Raw genomic sequence first — 15,146 nt, forward strand, 5'->3', positions numbered from 1 at the left:
TCCAACTATCATGGTTGTACTGTATGCATAGTACATGCATAGTAGGAAAAAAATATGCTATGGAAGTCAATGGGTACAGACTACTGTTTGGTTACTGACATTCTTCAAAATATCTTTCTTTGTGTTCAGCAGAAGAAATAAATTAATACAGGTTTGAAACAACTTGAGGGTGAGTAAATGATGACAGAATTTTAATTTTAAAGTGAACTATCCCTTTAAATCCATTTTTGAAGGCAGATTAGCGCCATCCGGTGAGTGAAAATAAAATAAAACATGTAATTTTATGGTGTAACCACTATGCCTGTACAGCTCCATAGAGAGGCGTGTAAATTCCCTATTAGTTTTTAGACAAAATCACTAAATTTTCAAATATTACTTTCTGTCAAGGTTTATAAACCTTTATCTTTTTTTACATTTTGATTTGAAGTGTACACATTTTGCACGAAATGGCACACACTTCATTCATTACCAGATTTTTGTCTAACCAACTACACTGTTGGGCATAATGAAAAGCACTCTCATCTTTAGTATGCTTTGCCATAATACTAAAATAGTTCAAATTGAGGTGTTTGGCCAGGTGACACATGTATTGGCCAATAAGGTCATGTAGTGTCATTTTGAATGGCAGTGTAACTGAACTGGCAAACATGTGACTTTATGTCAGGTTGTTGTGTCTTGCAAAGAACCATGTTAAGTGCATTTAAAATGTGCCATTTTGGATTGCAAAATGTGTGTAAAGCAGAAAATGTGTTTAGACTTTTGGAGACTTGAGAAGAAATGTAGGCCTACATGTAATTTTAGTGTGTTAGCAATTGGAAAAAAACAACTGTCATTATAATGAACATACCAAAGTATTCTGAAAAGCTTTTAATATTCCATTTTGGTGAACCACCATCTTAAAAAGGTGAAATATTACCGAATCTCAGGAATTAACCAAACATTTTATTTTTATTGGAATGACCCAATGAATGGATGATAGCGTGACATCACTGGTCCGGCGCCGCCTGTAGGTTCATACCGACACAACAACACAACAGCGTCACTCATCAGTCTCTCACTCACTCTCTGCACAATTGGTATTTATAACCAAAGGTGACTGAGCTCAAATTGGGCTTTTGCATCAGCTCCTAAACGGATTTCAAGCGCTATCATGGCGTCAAATGGTAAGATAGGTAAATGTATTAGGCCTATTGTTATGTGTCTTTTATTATAATCGCTAGGTTTTGACGAAACATAGCATCTAATGTAAAAGTACCTAGTAATTTTCATTTTTGTTGTTCACTCACAAATGGCGATGTGATGTAATGTACGTGTTATAGAAGCAATTGACCCATTTGGAGCATTTATATTATTTGTGAAAAGGCGAAATGAAGAACATGTCGGCATCCGCCATTTTGTTTGGAGCTCTTTCAATTTGAGCTGGTTTGTTCTATTACTGACCTATATTTACCCTGAGCCCATTCTGAATATTTTCCGATTTAAATTCAGTTTAATCTCTATCTCTTTATCTCTACCCCTGCATCACACTGGTAGCGACGCGACAAAAATGTAACGCCCCCATTACGATTACAAAACTGTGTGAGCGTAAAGGCTCATTTATTAAAACGGGAGCTTGTCTCTATTTGAATTACGTTAGTTAGCATGGATTACCCAAAATGAAAATTATGTTAGAATTTACTTATCATCGTGTAGTTCCAAACCTGTATGACTGACTTTCTTCTGTGGAGCATGAAGGAAGAATGTTACAAAACATATTTGGTCACCATTGACTTTAATTGTATGGACAAAAAAGGGTATTTTCTCAAAATATCATGTTTTTTTTTTTGTTCCACAAACGTTACTCATACAGGTAAAATGTCACAATTCTAAAATAAGTATTACCTAATTTTCGTTTCTGGATTAACTATCCCCAGACTAGTTCTATACCTTACCAAAGCCAATGCAGACTTTTGATCAGATGCAGATTCATGATCTTGCCAGTATATGTAAATTACAAAAAAATAAATAAACACCATGTATAATGTGCATTGTCTTTTCCCTTTAGATTATGCTCAAACCTCAAGCCATGGGTAAGTTTGATGCATCCTTTCCAAAGGCTCATCGTAATATCGCATTTATCTTAAGAATTCTCACATTTATCTTTTATGTAAGTGATTAGCCTAATAATTTATTAATATGCATAATTAATTAATTTTGTTGTGCCCAGTTATGGTGGCTATGGAGGACAGTCCAACCAGAGTTACAGTCAACCTCCTGGCCAAAACTACAGCCAGCAGAGCTCAGGAGGATACAACCAAAACTCAGAGAGCAGCTCTGCTCCTTATAATCAGAGTGGATACGGCTCCAATTATGGACAGTCCCAGTCAGGTATTATACTGCAAATGCTGTGAAAGTAAAGATGGAATCAAAATGTACAATTCTCTTTTTTTATGGAATAATGCAGTATTTAATATGATTTATCCGTTTTCATGTGCCCTCGTATTCTTTCATCAAAATAACTTCACATACCAATTGCAACAACTTCTCTTCTCTGATGACGTGTTTCAGGGTTGCCAGGTTTGCGTAAAAAAAACAGTCCGATGCTATTCAAAACCCATCCTAAACAACAAAACAAAAGCAAAAGGGGACGGGGTTGATGTGTGTGTGTGTGTGTGTATTGGGGGGGGAACACATTCCCTGTGGAGAGGGTTGCTTAAACCCACAAATAGATAAAAAAACAGCCCGTGGAAACTGTGTAAAAGTACTCCAATTGAGTGGGAAAACTACGGATTTGGCAACACTGATGTGTTTACTTGGGCAGGACAACCTGTCACTCACAGATCACAGCAGTAGCAAACCACAATAAACCAATCAATTCTGAAGGACAAAATCAAGTCCTGCCCTTCATTTTGTTTCTTGTTCAAGAAGCAGTTTCACTTGGTATATATGTCACAATAGGCAAGAAAAGAATCACAACTTCCACTTCATGCTGACTTTATCTTTTTTAGGAGGATATGGGTCTCAGCCCCCCTCTCAGGGCTATAATCAGCCCAGTCAGTCGTACAGCTCTGGAGGCTACAATAACAGCAGCCAGCCTCCAGCAGCTCAAAGTGGAGGATACAACCAGCAGTCTTCTTACTCGGGCTATAACCAGCATCAATCTGCTACTTCATCTGCCTCTGGGTGAGATTTCACTGGTGAATCTTTTTGTCAGTGTGTCTAAATTCTATTTTTTTTTTATGCCCAGAATATGGCATTATTGATAATAACTATTTTGTGTTTCAGTAACTATGGGAACAGCTCCCAGTCGTCTGGTTACGGTCAACAGCAGCAGGGCGGGGGTGCTTATGGTGGCAGTGGGGGTCAGTCTGGAGGATATGGGAGCAGTGGAGGACAGAGCGGTGGATACGGGGGTAGCGGGGGCCAACACCAGTCCTCTCAGCATGGAGGAGGTCCTTACAACCCATCTCCCAATTACAGCTCTCCTCCACCTCAAAACTATGGGCAACAAAATCAGCACGGACAGGGAGGTGAGCTTGAGATATTAATAATTTGTTAATCTGTTACATTTATATAGCGCTTTTTCTGGGACCTCAAAGCGCTTCACATATGGAAGGGGGGAATCTCCTCAACCTCCACCAATGTGCAGCATCCACCTGGATGATGCGACCGCAGCCATATTGCGCCAGAACGCCCACCACACACCAGCTTACTGGTGGAGAGGAGACAGAGATGAAGCCAATCAGTATATATGGGGATGATTAGGAGGCCATGATGGACAGAGGCCAAGGGGGCAGGGGCAAATTTGGCCAGGATGCCGGGGGTTAGGGCTGTCGCGATAACCGCAATATTGTAGTACCGCGCTACTGACAAGCCAACCGCAGAGGCAAGTAACCGCGACATTCGCGTGCTTTCTTTTTTCATAAGGCTATACCCTTATTGTTTTGAACTTTGTGCATGTGTATTGAATGTTAAATAAGTTCATAATGATAACAAGACGTTTTATCATGGTCATTTGTACAGAGGCTTCATGGATTTTCACTTAAGCCTAAACATACAGTGAATGAGAGAGATCGACTGAGCGCGTGCGATTACCTGCGTCTGTCTTTGAAGGTTAAGTCATATATTCGTGAAAAGGCTGCCGTGTCCAAGGAAAGCGAAATATTTGTTGTATCACCCTTTTAACGTTTAAGGGTATTTACCATGAATGGCGACAGTGCTGGTCAGAATTCCTCAGCGCGGGGAAAAAATCAGAGAGTGACGCATTGAATCAATGCCATTGGTCTCTATTAAGTGAAGCATCAGCTTCAGCGTTACCCATGCGATGCATTGCTGGTCAGCTGAGCCTTGAAAAGTTGAGCTCAAAGTTTAATATAATTAACACCTTGTTTCATTACATCTATCTTTTAATGATTCAGAGTTTTTGAACGTGTTTGTTGAATGAACGGTTTAATGACTCACTCAAAGACAGTCCGTTACCGAAACAATGTAACTGTGCGCTGAGTGACAGCCTTTCAATGCGCAGAGACGCTGTTTAGTTTCGGTTATATTGGTTACTGAAAATGTCCTCGTTTTTGTGCATGCTGACCACATCGTAACACTTATTTATATAGCAAAAAAATTTTTTTTTAAATAAATGCCGATAATACCGCATATCGCGCTATTGAGCCACTCAAAATTACAGCAAGGGAAATTCCTTCACCGCGACCGGGGTTACCCCTCGCCGGGGTTATACCCCTACTCTTTTTCGAAGGACATCCTGGGATTTTTAATGACCACAGAGAGTCAGGACCTCAGTTTAACGTCTCATCCGAAGGATGATTCCTTCAGCAAGTTAACTTATAGAAGTTTGATTTGATTCGCTATGTAATAACCTTGGTAATAGAAAATAAAGCTGTTCGGTCTCTAATTCTAAGACTAGAGAATTGGCATTTTCTATATTTAGAAACGTTTTAGCAACTTGCTTTTTTAAAAAGTTCAGTGGGCTGAATATTGATGTTTCAGTTGTTTATATTGTAGAACAAAATAAGTAATTGTAACAACCACAGACCTTATTGACTTAAATCAAATTCTAAAAACCTATTTGAAATTCCTAAAGAAATATTAAAATTCTATACTTTAAAACTACATAAAAAAAAATCTAATCAAGTTACCAGTGAATTAAGGCATCGCACCATTATAATATACAGTATGAAAAATGGATATTTATTTAGAAATTTTCTGAAGATTACATTTAAAGGGATAGTTCACTTTAAAATTAAAATTCTGTCATCATTTACTCACCCTCTAATTGTTTCAAACCTGTATTAATTTATTTTGTCTGCTGAACACAAAGGAAGATATTTTGAAGAATGTCAGTAACCAAACAGTAGTCTGTACCCATTGACTTCCATAGTATTTTTTTTTCCTACTATGGAAGTCAATGGGTACAGACTACTGTTTGGTTACTGACATTCTTCAAAATATCTTTCTTTGTGTTCAGCAGAAGAAATAAATTAATACAGGTTTGAAACAACTTGAGGGTGAGTAAATGATGACAGAATTTTAATTTTAAAGTGAACTATCCCTTTAACAGTGTACACAACATTTAAAATCTGAACATATTCAGATGACTTTGCAAACTGTGCATCATACACTTAACAACTGAGGATCACACACTACAAGTCGTTACAAACACAAACTCGCGCATATACGTGCCTCACAAATTCGCATGACAAATGTAAACAAAATGTGTTCTAAAATTGGCTTACTTTTTTTTATATTCTCTGACTGGAATAAATCTTGGTCTGAAACTAGAAAATCTGAGTCTGTGCCCATCATACACTACGTGATTTTCTGTGAAATGTGGCAACTCAAATCTGCAGACTGGCTCTGACTTTCGGTAACTAGCGTAAACCCATCTAGACTGTAAATCGGAGCAAAAATCTTTTCAAAAGTCATGTAGTGTATTCTAGTCTCAAGATGATGGCAAAGGTAGTCTAAATGTAAAAGTAGAGGAAATGAGCAGCATGCAAAATTTGATATCAAAGGGCCTGTTTGCACCTGGTCACTTCATGCAGTTCACGTCAACGAAAGCAACCAGTATGAGCTGCAATTTATTTATCATCGGCTAATTTCAAGGTCAAAGACCACCATAGGAGAGAAAGTGGCATCAGCACTGCTAAGATAATTTAGTCTCACTACTTTTTTAAAATCTGTTTGTTTCTGTTTGTTTTATTTATATAGCACTGTTAAAACACAACCCAGGTTGAACCAAAGTGCTTTACATACAGATTCCAATAAAGGATAAAAATAACGACATACCAGACCAGTCAATACATAACATATAAAATATCACATCTACTCATTATAAGCTAACGACATCAGATGTGATTTACACAAATGCTTAAAAATCGATAATGATTTTGCAGACCTGATAGGCAACGGCAGCTCATTCCATTGTCTCGGCCCTGTTACCGCAAACGCCCGATCACCCTTATGAAGGCGTTTTGTTCTAGGTACTATCAGTAGTTCCTGATTAGGTTGATTGTGTGTTGGGCTTCAGGATGCGACTGCAAACTTTCAGTTTCTTTTGTGGCAGTTTGCGCGTCGGCTTGCTGAAGATGGGTGATGCGTGTTGCAGTAGAGCTGTCATATGTTGCAACCGGGAGCCGGTACCCTATAACATGCTATCACGCGTTTATTTTTTAACAGTTTGGAAGCAGTAAAATTGTATGTGGTTTCAACAACCAGATGCATTTATGCTTGTCCAGTTTCATCCTTCTGAAGTGGTTCATCCATCTCAAGTGTGTTTCGGAGGCCATTTACACCTTGTCTTTTCACTATCGGATAGCTATCTGATCAGAGAAAATGCATGAAGTGTCCTAGTGTAAATAGGCCCTAATACTGGTCAATAACCTATATGGTATCAATATTTTGTACATCTCGACTCAAAAAGCGATTACAATGAAAGGCTTAAATGTTTAAGGTAGACATATAATGTATTTCCATTTAAATGTATTTTATTTCTAGGTTACAACCAGGATTCCCCACCAGTGAGTGGTGGTGATGGTGGTGGTGGAGGAGGAAGAGGCTATGGTGGTCAGGATGGCGGATATAGCCAGGATGGTAGAGGTGAACATGGTCGCGGAGGTGGAGGTGGCTTTGGAGGTCGAGGAGCGAGTGGGTTTGACAGAGGTGGTCGTGGAGGACCCCGTGGCAGAGGAGGAATGGGGTAAGCAAACATTCATATCACCACTTCTTACATCTCCTTCACCACATAAAGTGCACATGTATGCATCAGTGTGTTATTTAGGGAAAGAATAACACCTTCAGGTAAAAGGTTAAAATAGAGCCAAAGGTGTTACACCACATCGACTGGCTGGGCTGAAAGTAAACGGTGGCCGCCCTAGACCACGGTAAACTACAGATAAAGTGTTTTGATTTGGGGTGTAAAGTTTCGGTCTACTTAAAACAGCAATATGGACAAAAAGTGAAACTGAATACAGAAAATGTGTCCAATTAGGAGCCAGAATTGTCTGGTGTATGATTTATTGGTGATCCTCATATTCATGTATTTACCTAAAATGATGCATGATGTTAAGTCGGTGCCAGTGTGCTGAACATTTCCGTGTCTACACACTTTACAAGATGCAACCAGCCAAAGGTTCACATAATAATGAACAAAAACTAATCAGAAGTTGCAATGAATGACCAGGTGTTTTTTGTGTGTTGTTTTTTTAAAATAAGAATCTGTTAATCGTTGACTAATCAGCAAAAAATAAACAAATATTTATGGGTGGACTGCCCTGTGGCAAAAAGTTTACTAGTTTACATTTTACTAGTTGTCAATCGGAGTGCATCGCATCACATGTTTTCCTTCACACGTCCACATTGCACATTGTGACCAGGACAGGAGTTTACTATTTTTATAATTTATTGTATTTTTAGGTTTTATTTACGTTTTGTTTACATATAGTGTTAGTAGTATAGTACATTGTTTTCATTATGATTTCCCATTTTTCAGTAATGCTTTTTTTTTTTTTTTGCAATTAGTTTTAAGGAGGGATGCACCGATACTAGTAATCAGGTTGGATACAATATTAAAATGTTCTGATGCCGTTAAAAAACGTTAACATTCAGTATATTGTGAATGACCATCGATGCTTTCGATAGAATTTCAAAAGTAACGTTGATGTGTTTAACTTGTTTAAGTGGATTCATTCAGTCAGATGTTTTTAATGGGGAAAAGTGAGGACATAAGTGAGAGAGTGCTAAAACTCTTGCTTGTGGTCCATTTTTTTCCTCCCCAGATGCCTTGGTTTACAGCAAAGTTATCAGTTCAGGAAGATTTTAAACATTCAACCCTAAATGTGCTTGGAAAAAAGTCTCACAGGTATCGGCCAAGTAAAGTATTGGTGCATCCGTAGTTTCAAGAACATACAGTCTTTTACAAACCCTCCACAATAATAAACTCTATAATGGGCAAGTTAAGGTAAAATTTTTACATTAGCATCATTATTTAAAGCAGCAGATCAATCCCATCTGGCTGTGATCTCACCCGTTCTCTAAACCTTCTCCATCCTCTCCTACAGGATTATTGTGTGTTGCAATGCTTTAATGAATCTTTAAATCTCCTCCTAGGCTGTTTTCTACAAGGTTCAGCGATTTAGGCTTTTCCTATTGAAGAAGATAAAACAGAAACACAGGCTCTAGACAACTGGGGAAGTGAAGATTAGTCAAGAATAAATGAGGAATGTGTGATTATAAATAATAATAAAGTTTAAGGATCCTTTCAAATCTTAAAAGGATCCCAAACCAGTATGGAACAGCTGGATTAATCCAACAGGGGGAGAGTGGTCACATCAGTTATGTCTATTAATTTGAATGCAGTTTCTGTCCAAAGAAACAGAACACGGATACCGTTTGGTATATAATGGGTGAAGGTCCTGGGCTAAAGATGTACCTTCGATCTGATAAAAGAAAATACTTGATTTGGTGAAAGAATGATTGAGTTCACAGATGCACTGCAAAGCTGCATGGTAAAAAAAATATGGTAATTATTTTGAGCAAAATAGGCCAAATGGTTATGATAGAGGGCCTGCATGACTTGGGGAAGGAATATCAAATGGGTTTCCAAAATTCCCTTATGGGTTATGAGTAAAGATGAACCTAGTGAGAGGGAGCAGAAAAGAAAGGGGGCAATGGGCAACTTGTAGAAAGGATGATGGAGATGGGTGGGCCCTTCCCAGCCTCAAGAGTGAAATGGGGCACCACCCTCATCAACCTTCAATTCGTCTTGCTTCTCTCTCCTTCTCCGTCAGAATGGGCGATCGTGGAGGATTCAATAAGTTTGGTGGTAAGTGACAAACTCTTCAAACAAGGAACTTCAGGGGTTTAAAGAGAGCCTGGTCTAAGAGGGAGGAGTGGGTGTCTGGTCATGTCACATAGAAATTTGCGTTATATTTTTTAAAGTCGACATGAAATCAAAATTGACCCTATTTACTTTGTTAGCGCATATTACTAGTCTTGTGGTGAACAATTAATCCGTGCACGTTAATACACAGAAAAAAAACGATTTGGCGTGGTAATCTTTAATCAAAGTCTGAAAAGTTACTTCCGGTCTGGAATGGAATTTCTTTTCTGATGACGTAGGTTTGGCGGCTTGGGTTGAAAACGCTTAACCACTCCCTTCACACTGTTACTCTGCTATGAGCAGAGATGGAGAGGAGGAGCGCTAAAGTAAAACCCTGCCCTCTGTTCAGTATTCCCTTTCACTTGGAAATACGTCACAACACTGGAGAAAAGTCATTTGCAACTTCCGGTTCACGCGGACTTTAAAGAATACACTGAAATTAATGCAATAACCGTGTGTGTGTGTGTTTGTGGTAAATGTAAACAACTACGCTTTAATACATTTAGCAACAGCTTTCTAATTATGCATGGTTAAGGTAGAAACACAAAGTCGTTATAGTAAAAGACCTTAAGGGATCGTTCACCTTAAAATTAAAATTCTGTCGTCTCATGTCGTTCCAAATCTAAATGACTTTGTCCTCTGTGGAACACAATAGAAGACATAAGATAATCTTTTTTTGTGTGTGAATTATCACACACATTTGATTGATTTTCACAGGCGATCACTGGAATTGGAGATCTGGAATTTGTTGTAGAATCTATTGATCAGACACTGAAACATGAAACAAAATGGTTTGGCAGGTATATATGAATGTCCAAAATCATTTATTATTTTTACATTAATGCATTTATCAGACGGTTTAATCAAAAAGCAGCTCACAATGCACTCAAGGTTAATATTCTTGTTTATCAGTATGAGCTTCCTGGGAATAAATCACGCGACCCTCGCACTATGCTCCAGCTGATGTGCAATAAAGTCAGTTGTGGTTAAAAAAAAGACATCTTCAATGCTTGTGGCAGTATTGTTTTTTTATTGGCTGGACCGTAACGGTGATATGCACATACCTTTATCAGCTGTACAGTGTGGGACGGCATGTCTTCAAATGTCTGGGAGAATGTTGAACATTCAAAATATTCATCAAACTTAAATAAAAAAAATCCTGTACCTTTTACTGGTTTTCATTTTTGGTCAATTTTTTTAAATGTTATTGGAATTTACCGTGACGATTACAATGTGTGTGTTTTTTTTGTTTTTGTTTTTTTGTGGAATTTCTCTTTTTGGAGCACCAATTTTATACTCTGAGCACTTGTGCTTTTCAAAAGGTTTCTAATGTGGCAAACAGCTGGATTCTGGAGGTTGTACAAATTAATTTGTGTCAGGTGGTTTTAGGGTGGTACTGGTCTGATGAAGGTCCTAAAGGAATAATTCTGCACACAAAAAAGTACACAAAGAAGTTATTTAAAACAACAGGATTTTTTTCACAATGTATCACACAGTTTGAAATATGAATATCATGTTCATAATTGTTTGAACATGTCAGCAGCACCAGCCGGAAAACCAACATGCTTGTGTTCACTACACTATTTCTAACTGGCAACTACCTCAAAAGGAATCTGAAGGTATAACAAGGGGTCGAGACTTGCTTATCTGGTTAGCTCAAATACAATTTGATATGAAGCCAGATCCAGTAAAAATGGTCATGGGTTTCATGTTGAAGGAATATTTGCTGAAGATGATGAACTTAAAGGTGGTCTTTAAGGCTGTTACGCTTTAGGGTTGAGGAAAGTCTGTTTAATACAGTGAGTCATGGTCATATTTACTAATACTGAAAGTATACCATTTGCGTTTTAAAATTATTTTGATTAGACTGGTATAATGTGTAAGATTGTGGTTCATCAGTGATCATCGTAATCTCTTTAAAACATCAGTGGTGTTGGTAACTATTCTAATGGTTATCTAAATTACTTGTGGTTGAAAATGGTTGCTTATGCTAGGAAAATCCAATGTCTAGATTCACTCATAGACAAATAGCATTGAGCAGTGTCTGACATATTGTCTGTTTGGAAATCGTCTTTTGTGGGATGGAGAATGAGAACTTTATCACATGGCCTATGAACATACTGTCATTGATGTAATGGGTTGTAATGTCACAGATTGCTGTGGTGTTCATTGCTAATGGAGTTACTGGGTTCTTAATAAAAAGAGTGAATGACATGTGTGACTGGTTGGAAAGTGGTATTCAGTTAAAAGTTGTCCTTATTAGCTATGCATGTTTTACATGCAACCAATGTGATGACAAAAACCAACAACAACAAAAGACCCAATAGCTGCTCATCGCAAAGCAAGACTGTAAATGTATGGTCGGATGGTTTTGCAGGGGTTTGAATCGGATGGTTATTGCATGGTTTACAGCTTTCCAGAAAATGAGAGGTTTGTGATTATAAAAGCAAGTACATGAAGTTGTCCGACAAGTATTTCGGTTTACGTATGAGGATAAATCGAGCTACAGCTATCGGTATGGGAGGAAAGAATCTCCTAATTGAGTCCTTGGACTTATTTAAATTTTGGTCAGTTTCATCAATTTTGAAAAGGAGTCGTGTCGATAAGAAACAATGTTCAGATAGTGTTGGTTGGTGCTTGGTACTCTCATTTAGTCAAATATCCTGCTACAGATTTCCATCTGGTTCTGCTTTCTGTATCTGGAGCATAAATTATAATTGAGTGTACAGATCAACAGATGTATATGACCCCATTAAAGAAAAGTCAAAGGATTACGAATGAGTAATAAGTGTTTGTAAATCGTGTGTTTGTGTATACGTAATATTAATAACTGTTCCTTTCACTTCAAAGGGCCCAGGGATTATGGATCTGGTGGGCCAAATAGTAAGTATACGGTAACTGCTTTTCTGCAGCTACTTGCATTATTAGACGATTTTCAAACATGATTATAAATGTATAATTTTTGTTACAGTGCAGGAGCAGGATAACTCTGACAACAACACCATCTTTGTGCAAGGTCTTGGAGACAACTATACTGTGGACTCAGTTGCAGACTTCTTTAAACAGATCGGCATCATCAAGGTGGAAAAGAAAAAAGTTCCACTGTGCTGCAGCTACCTTTATAGTTCTCCTTGTCATAATAACTATTTTTTACACAGATCAATAAGAAGACCGGATTACCCATGATAAATCTATATACAGACAGAGAGTCAGGGAAGCTTAAAGGGGAGGCTACGGTTTCATTTGATGACCCCCCTTCAGCAAAAGCAGCCATTGATTGGTTTGATGGTATGTTGAAAGAGAACCACACAAGTGCCTACCTTCTAAAACAAAGCTGGAGTTTTTGGGCTTCTGTCCAGTCTAAGTCACATTCATCTTTTCCCCTCAGGTAAAGATTTTAATGGAAATCCAATCAAGGTGTCCTTCGCAACTCGCAGAGCTGAATTTGGACGCGGCGGCGGAGGCAGCATGAGAGGTGGTCGTGGTCGAGGAGGTATTTTAGGTTCTCTCCTTCTCTTAGTCTCTGTTTTGTTTTTCTTACTTGGGTTTTCTCTCTCTTCTTGCAGGGCCAATGGGCCGTGGGGGATTTGGGGGAGGCAGAGGTGGTGGTGGCTTCCCAGGTAACAATGGCGGTGGTGGTGGCAACGGTGGTGGTAATGGCGGTAATGGCGGTGGCGGCCAGCAAAGAGCAGGAGACTGGAAATGTTCAAATCCGTAAGTGTTGGTTTGCTCTTACTTTAAACAGATTATTTTGTAGAAAAATTTAAATATTATCATGCATCTCTAGTTGGATATAAAAGTATGTCCAGTACTGCTAAATGTGACTATAAGGCATTAAGATATTATAAACGTGATTTTATGGAAGGCTGATTTGAAATAATTGTTTTGCCAAACCAAAATTGTATCGAGAAAGGTGCAGTATAAATAAATGTAACTTGAATTCATATTTTCTGTGCTTTTCTCTTGTGCGTATGCAGAACATGTGGTAATTTAAACTTCTCATGGCGAAATGAGTGTAATCAGTGCAAAGCTCCCAAACCAGAAGGAAGTGAAGGTGGAATGTCACCGATTGGAGGTAAAGAGGAACTTTCCTGTGAAAACGAACGATTTTGTGGCAGCATCTGACAGATAGAGATAGAGATAGTTAATTGCTGCTTAAATGCACCTATTTTTGTAGGTGGTTTTGGTGGAGACAGGGGCAGAGGCGGTTTCGATCGAGGCGGTTTCCGCAGTCGTGGTGGTGATCGAGGGGGCTTCAGAGGAGGGAGGGGAGGTGACCGGGGTGGATTCGGACCTGGCAAGATGGACTCAAGGTGAATGCTCTGATGATTCACACTGTTGCACATCTTAAAATGTTAATTGGTAGAAAACTGACTTTCAATATGCACTATTCACCAGTGAGTGACAAATGTATCTTAGTGCCTCTGTTGTGTTTTTCAGGGGAGATCACAGGCATGAGCGCAGAGACCGGCCTTACTAATGGGAAATTCTCTTTTGTCCAAATAAGACTTTAATTCTGTGTGGGACCAGTATTCACTCCACTTCAACACGTTACCTTCTTCCATACGTTTTGTGTTGTATGTTGTTAAAATAAGTGTTTTAGTTCTGTTAATATAACTTTTTGTGCTATTCTCTCTAGACTCTGATATTGTTCATTATGAATAACTTTTTTTCTCTCTTTGAACATGTTGGTGCTTAGATCACAGTAGTAATATTTGTGCAATTTATTAAATATACTTTCTTTAAATTGTGGTTTAAAATTAAAAATGTCTGAAAAATAGTAAATTGTGATGTGGCATTACTTATTATCTCAACTTCATTTAATTTCCAAGTACTTTGCATTTGTCGATCTCATTTACTTATGAAAGTAATAAACAGCTTATCTCTAAATAAATTATATTTCTTAAATACAGGGTTATTTTTAAAGTTAACTAAAAAACATTTTCATTTCTTGAAATAAAATAAATGTTTACTGAAATTATGTATAATATACACACACATACATACAGTAAAAATAATTACTTTTGATGTTTTTGAAAGAAGTCTCTTGTGTTCACAGATTCTGCATTTATTTGATCAAAAATACAGAAAAAAAACACTAATCTTGTGAATGTATTTTTACAATTTAAAATAAAGTTTTTCTAATATATATTTTTTTTAATGTAATTTATTCCTGTGATGGTAAAGCTGAATGTTCAGCATCATTACTCCAGTCTTCAGTGTCACATGATCCTTCTGAAATCATTCTAATATGCTGATGTATTATCAATGTTGGAAACAGTTGTGCTGCTTAATATTTTTTTTATAACCTGTTACATTTTTCAGGATTCATTGATGAATACAATTTTTTTTTTTTTTTTAATAAAGAGCAGAATTTATTTAAAATGGAAAACTTCTGTAGTTTGGGGTCAGTGATTTTATTCTCCTTTTTTTTTTAAAGAAATTGATACAATCCAAAAGCTATTATAAGAGAAGTAATAGTGGCCATATCTTTACTGAAGCAAATATTACTTTAAATTCAAGTGTTTTTTGTGTTTTTTTTTTCTGTATTTTTGATCAAATAAATGCAGCCTTCGTGAGCATAAGAGACTTTTTTCAAAAACAAAAAAATAGTAATGTTTCCCAACTTTTGACCTATATACAGTACTTTTCAGCTGGTTGCCAAAGTAACATTTTTATCTCACAAAATAGATAATCAACTCTGAGGTCTATTACCAAGGAGCCAACGACGCGCAAGCAGCTGCTATGTGAAGTAAACAAATGGAGAAACAAA

General features: G+C 37.6%; 1 protein-coding gene across 4 annotated transcripts; it reads left to right on the forward strand.

The window, feature by feature from the left end:
• The first annotated feature begins 970 nt into the window (after nt 1-970).
• Nucleotides 971-14,760, forward strand: fus (FUS RNA binding protein). Of its 4 annotated transcripts, none has more exons than XM_079608356.1 (15): nt 971-1,163; nt 2,045-2,069; nt 2,207-2,367; nt 2,988-3,162; nt 3,265-3,509; nt 6,991-7,192; nt 9,282-9,316; nt 12,224-12,256; nt 12,345-12,454; nt 12,532-12,661; nt 12,762-12,866; nt 12,940-13,087; nt 13,351-13,448; nt 13,551-13,686; nt 13,814-14,760. In XM_079608356.1, exons 1-15 carry the CDS (start codon nt 1,151-1,153, stop codon nt 13,851-13,853), a joined length of 1,656 nt encoding a protein of 551 aa, XP_079464482.1. In that variant the 5' UTR covers nt 971-1,150; the 3' UTR covers nt 13,854-14,760. The 4 variants fall into 4 exon arrangements, with proteins under 4 accessions (XP_079464482.1, XP_079464483.1, XP_079464480.1 ...); XM_079608357.1 differs by having other exon boundaries at nt 1,009-1,163; nt 12,762-12,848; XM_079608354.1 differs by lacking the exon at nt 971-1,163 and adding an exon at nt 1,577-1,849.
• Nucleotides 14,761-15,146: the final 386 nt, after the last annotated feature.

The sequence above is a fragment of the Phoxinus phoxinus genome, assembly GCF_949152265.1.
Source record: "Phoxinus phoxinus genome assembly, chromosome: 1".
Classification (NCBI taxonomy): Eukaryota; Metazoa; Chordata; class Actinopteri; order Cypriniformes; family Leuciscidae; genus Phoxinus; species Phoxinus phoxinus.

Excerpts from the sequence above, each read along its gene's own strand:
- fus (XM_079608354.1), top strand. The coding sequence starts at position 1,705 with ATGACTGACTTTCTTCTGTGGAGCATGAAGGAAGAATGTTACAAAACA. Across the intron at positions 3,510-6,990 it reads AAATCAGCACGGACAGGGAG|GTTACAACCAGGATTCCCCA; the intron begins GTGAGCTTGAGA and ends TTTTATTTCTAG. Across the intron at positions 7,193-9,281 it reads CGTGGCAGAGGAGGAATGGG|AATGGGCGATCGTGGAGGAT; the intron begins GTAAGCAAACAT and ends CTTCTCCGTCAG.